The sequence below is a fragment of the Megalobrama amblycephala genome, linkage group LG17 (genome assembly GCF_018812025.1).
Source record: "Megalobrama amblycephala isolate DHTTF-2021 linkage group LG17, ASM1881202v1, whole genome shotgun sequence".
Taxonomy (NCBI): Eukaryota; Metazoa; Chordata; class Actinopteri; order Cypriniformes; family Xenocyprididae; genus Megalobrama; species Megalobrama amblycephala.
This window is the reverse complement of record NC_063060.1, coordinates 4,235,622-4,241,621: the sequence shown is the minus strand read 5'-3', so window position 1 is coordinate 4,241,621 and position 6,000 is coordinate 4,235,622. Positions and strand designations below refer to the sequence as shown.

The following is a 6,000-nucleotide window of genomic DNA, read 5'->3' as shown; positions in this document are numbered from 1 at the left end:
CTTGTTTCATGTTCAAATATGATTTCATATTAGGATATTTTTTTAAAAGATTATATTGTTTAGGGAAAAAAAGGTCCCTTTATCCCCAGTTGATAGGATATAAATTGAAAGGTCTAGTCATAATATTTACCTTGCTGAATAGCATTTAAAAAGAAACCTAAATAACAGATGCCATGAAACTGCAGTTCAGTTGATTTCTTATTGGCAATTTGTAAGATTTTATTTGGAAGATACTAAACAAATATATATGATAAACTTTATGATTATGTTGGCTATCTGTCATATCTCAAAAACACACAACACAATTAGCCTACTAAAACTTTAACTAAAATTAAAATGAAAACAGAAAATATTAAAATAAAATAAAATTCTACCTAATCTATCCATCGGTGCAGTTAAGTATTGGTCGGCAGATGGCGCTACGGGGCCGCGCATGTGAGTCGTGACCGCGCTCTGCTCCCATCTCCTCTTCCTCCTCCTCCTCCCAGGTGCGAGGGGCGCGAGCTTGACATGTTTCGAATAGAAAGCGAGCGTCTCGTTTCCAGCTGAGCGCGTACTCTCTCCCGGCGCGTGTGCGTGCGTGTGTATGTTGTTATTATTATCGCGCTCTCCGCCGCGCGCAGAATGGCTAGATTCACCCAGACTGAAGCGAGGAGGCAGCAGCATCCTCAGCAGCATCCTCAGCCTGCCCACGCCAGCCTGCTCCTCACCGGACCGGGGGCGGTACCGAGCCAGGCAGCGGCACCACTGCTCCTGATCCCGCACCAGCCCCAGTACGCGCACATCACCTTCCCCAAGCCCATGAACGGCTCAGAGTCCATCTCCATCCACCCCGACAACGGCACCATGAAAGACCAGGATGCCATCAAGCTCTTTATAGGACAGATCCCGCGCAACCTGGAGGAGAAGGACCTGAAGCCTCTTTTCGAACAGTTTGGAAAGATCCACGAACTGACTGTCCTCAAGGACCGTTACACCGGCATGCACAAAGGTAACGATGCTTTTGAATGGGTGTTGAGGGCTTTGGCCACATGAGTAACCTTTTATATGATGCATTACGAGGTGTGTGCTTGGAAAAAATATGTTTACTCGTTACTGTTAAACGCTGTAAACATGAATTTCCTTCTGTTGCGCATATTTATTCTTTACGCGCAGAGCGTATATTGTTCTGTAGTCTTATTTTTCACTCATTCTGGTCTCGCATACAACAGTCAGTACGACTGCAAGTGATTGACATTTGAGTGATATGACAGCATGCATAAATGGAAATCAAACCTGTCTTTTTAGTCTAATAGTCTAATTAGACTAACATAGTCTAATTTTCATCCACTACACTGATGGATTGTGGTTTCATATTTGCGCACCCGGTTAACCAATCTTATGAAATATAAGATATGTGATTGAAAACATACGCTTTCACGTTACTGTTTATTACTTTATAAGCATCGGATTGGTTCAGTTGCACGCACATTTGTTCTTTACACACTGTGTGTAGGCTATCCCTGTCTTTAGATATTTTAACTCGTTGTACTCCTTTATGCAATACTGAACCACAGTCAGATTGCAACTGATTTCCATGCTGTTAGATGTCATTCTAATCTACTGCTCACTTTTTCGAGTAACATAGTTTAAAGTTTACTTAAAATAACAAGATCAATTTTTTATTGTGCATGATTTATTCATCATGCACACTGTGTATTCTTGTCCATGCCACATTTTCCCCTCATTACCCTCCCTCACAGTATTTTTAAGCACATTCAGTACAGTTGCAACTGATTTTCATCAGAGCATGTTGTTCGATGTCATTCAAACCTATCTCTGTCACTCTTTTTAGAGTAACATGGTCTATTTCTCGTGATGCATTGTTTTTGTGCTGGTTCACGCCGTGCAGCTGGTTAACATTTATTATGCATTATAAGATATGCGATAGAAAAACATGATTGTTTACTTAAAATATTTATATCGCTCATATTTGTGTCCCACATTACAGTATGACTGCAACTGATTTCCATCAGTGCATGCTGTCAGATGTCATTCAGACTCATCTAGTTTTGACAGATTTCTCTTTTAGAGTAACATGGTCTATTTCTCATGCAGTACACTAATGCATTGTGTTTTTCCGCTTGTATTCAGTGTCACGACAATAAAAAAGATGCTGGATGTACTGTGGTCACTCCCACTTGTGTATCATCTCATATTTTCATGTGTGCTCGCAGAAGTAGGGCAGCCCCGCTTTGCGCGCAGATGATGCATACTAAGAACTCCCAGTGTGCCATGTGAAACGAAACATTTGGTGTGATTTTTCTCATTCACAGCAAATCGTGAACCTTGCATTATACGCTAATTTATGCATTTAAAGAAATCACAAACACACAGAAGGTTCTGTGCTCCTTTGTTTGGCATTTGAGCATTTCATTATTTCATTATTTTTTTCCAAATTCCCAAACAAAGTCTAATCCAAATGAATGCGGCAAGGGGAATTAGGGCATGATGGTTCAAGAAGTAGGTGGTTTGTTATGGATCCGTGTAATGATTTTTTTGCATTCTTAAAAATAAAGGTTCCAAAAAGGGGTTTTCACAGCGATGCCATAGAAGAACCATTTTTTGGTTTCCCAAAGAACCTTTCATTGAAAGACCATTATTTTTATCTTAGTGTTTAATAAACTAAAGAACCTTTTTTTCACTATAACGAACCTGTAGTGGGTTCCATGGATTTTTAATGTTCTTCACAGAACCATCAATGCCAATAAAGAACCTTTATTTTTAAGAGTATAGGCCAGAAGATAAAGATATATTGCTCAGAGATCTCTTTTTATACTCAGTCAAGTTGGCAAATTGCAAATAGTCAAATCTAGGGACAAATAGTTGCCATATAGCAAGAGTACTGAGTTATAAAATGAATGTGGTAAGCATCTCAGATCATTTGATTGTGGAAGAAATTTTTGAGTTTATATTGAGATCTCTTCTTAAATTCTAGATTCGGCACATGTAAGATTCTTGGGGTCTTTTTTTAAGGATTAAAATAAATCAAATGTCTCATTTTGCATTTAACTTCATCTTGGAGAAAGAAATGTATGGAAGCTTGTTTCCCCCATGAAACAAAAGAAAAAAAGTAATTGTGACTATTTATCTCACAATTCTGACTTTTTTTCCTGCAATTGCATGATATAAACTCGCAATTACGAGAAAATTCATACTCATAAACTCGCAGTTCTGACTTTATATCATGCAATTATGACTTTATAACTCACAATTGCTTTTTTATTTTTTCATGTAGTGGCAGAAATAAGCTTCCATAGAAATGAAATCTTAAAGAGATCTAATTTTTTTATTTTTTTATTTTTTATAAGGATCAGTACTGAATATATATTGTATCCTATGTAAAATATAAATATTCCTGTATTTTTGTAAAGCTTAGAATAGTGTTAGTTCTGAAAATATTCCTCGATTTCTCTTTAGTCTTACGCAGGTCATCTCACTTGACTGAACTGAGCTCTAATTTGATTTGAGAGCAGTGCTAGAGGGAAGTAATACGTTTCATATGCATTTTAAACAGACAGTTTCTTGCCCAGGTTTTCTGTGATTATTTCATTTATTAGTGAAAGAAAACTTAGTCCTCTAATTCATTAAAACCGTCATGTTAATTGAACTTGAAATCCCATTTAAAGCAACACACTCCTCTGTGAGTATCTGCGCGCCCCCTCCCTTCCTCTACTCGAAATATTCCCTCTTTCTGTCACGCTCAGAGGCACACACATGCTCACACACACACCGCACAAATGAATAATGGTTTATGCCCATAGGAGGGTGCGAGAGGGAGGATGAATCAGCGTAGGAGGCCTGTCACACTCACACACGCGCACACGCACTCACTCTCTGTTGACTGCTATCTCAGTGGGACATTATTAGTACAGTGCTGTTAGATTATCATTTACATTGACATTAAATTACTGCTATGAAATGTGGTTTATAAGTGTGCAAGACCTGAAATCAATGGAAAACAGCATTAGATGCACATTTCAATTACTCTTTTTCACAACACTTCTGAGAAAAGCCTGCCTACGGTGGTTCACTGGCCTTAACTGGTTTATGCTGGTTTAGCAGGTATCCTGCACTGAATAGGTGATAAGTTCCTGAAAACCAGCAAAACAAACCATACAAGTCAGCTTGGCTGCACTGGGAGACCAGCTATCCTCTTTAGGCTTTTTAAAAGTCACAATGAAACTGAAGAAGTGACAGATCTTCATATATTGTGGCATATATTTGAGTTCAATGGATTATCAAAAAGAAAAAATGTAGAACAGGGACTTGATTTTATGCATCAGGTGTTTATTGGATGTTGAGATGTGGGCGTTGCACTCAAAAGTGGCAGATGAACGCGAGCTTTCAGGGGGTTTTAAAGTGCCCCTATTATGCTTTTACGAATATTACCTTTCATGCAGTGTGTAATGTAGCTGTTTGTGAATTTAAAAGGTCTGCAGTTTTAAAGATAAAAGTGCACAACAAACAAAGTTATTGTCTCCTAAAATAAACAATTGGTTCTGAACTGCCGAAAGAGTCAACAGTAATTCCAGTCTCACCTCCTGCACGAGCCTACGTGGGTTTGTAACATATTTGCATAATGCCAGCCTATGGTTTTCATTGGCTGCCCACAAACAACATCTATTTGACCCTCAAAAAAAAAAAAAAAGCATCAGCCATTGAGTCCCTGGACCTCAGAGATCCAGGGAGCTCAAAATCTCAAAGTCCAGACTTCCAGTCATCCATCGTGGTCAAATGCGAATTTTTACCCCATCCAGGGTAAGCCCTGGGAGGCTTCAGCATCAGCCGTTGAGCCCCTTGACCTCAGAGATCCAGAGCTCAAAAACTCTAAGTTGAGACTTCCAGTGATCCATCAAGATCAAATTTGAATTCTATGCCCACCCAGAGTGACTCTGAGTGGGTCTCGTGACGGTTTGGGGAGAGCCCTCCACCTCCTCTTCCAACACCTTGATGGCCCTTGAACCACCTCCAGAGAGGGCGGATGGATCTGACTTTGCCCGGGAATGAGCCACCTTCCTGGGCTGGGGAAGGAGGTTGGAGAGCATGGAGGTCTGACCAAACCTCCGAGATTGGGTCTGCTCTCCTAGGGACAGTTGGTCACCGATCCCCAGCACCCTGATGGTAGGTCTTCGTAGACCCTAGGCTCACGGTTGCCCTCCAGGGTCGCGGGCAAATCTGAATTACATCGGGAAGGGTGCAACTTTACCGGCCATAACTCCAGAACCCATCCACAGATTCCCTTGAAATTTGAATCCTTATATTTCCTTTCCATTGAGCCTGGTTGTAGGGTCATGCCTCTCAGGGGGGCAGAGATATGACTTTTCAAATTTTTGTAGGAAAAAAGTCTATAACCCCCGAACCTTCGTAAGATCAGTCTCATCAATATCTAGATATGGTTCAAATTTCAGGACGATCTGCCTTGTTTTTGCGGAGATATTTGCCAAAAACCTCCGGGCGCGATTCAAAATGGTGGCCCCCATAGATGAGTGCTATTTTCAGGCAACTTTCGCTCATAACTTGGGAACGGAAAGTGGGTGAATTTTCATTTCACGGTGACTCCTTTTCTTTCTACATAAGAAACATTTTAAAGCATCATCAGGATGATGCAAATGCTGTTGGGCTTTTTACTAGCCATGATGCTTTAAATTGTTGTAGAGATGATTATTCTGCCATCTAAAATACAATAATTTAAGGCAGAATCACATGCACCCTTACAGCAATCTCAGAATGCATTATGACAATCAATCCAAGATGGCAGACCATAAAAACAGTTCAGTGTATTTAAAAAGAGACTTTTACCCAATATTTGTTTGTGCTATTTTTTTTTTTTTTTTTACACTTATTGGAAAATCAATTTGTTAGCTTAGCAACATGATAACAGTGAACTCAACTGAAATCATTTAGTTTTTAGAAGAGAGTGGTTATGTATTTGTGTGTGTGCATCAGTTAGACAAACAG

At 39.8% G+C, this 6,000-nt stretch overlaps 1 protein-coding gene across 1 annotated transcript in view; it reads left to right on the top strand.

The window, feature by feature from the left end:
* The first annotated feature begins 407 nt into the window (after nucleotides 1-407).
* LOC125251008 (CUGBP Elav-like family member 5) overlaps nucleotides 408-6,000 on the top strand; it is a 193,850-nt gene continuing 188,257 nt past the window's right edge. The window contains exon 1 of the mRNA XM_048163873.1: nucleotides 408-991. Coding sequence (XP_048019830.1) covers nucleotides 625-991 — 367 coding nt within the window. The 5' untranslated portion in view covers nucleotides 408-624. The remainder of the gene's footprint in view (nucleotides 992-6,000) is intronic.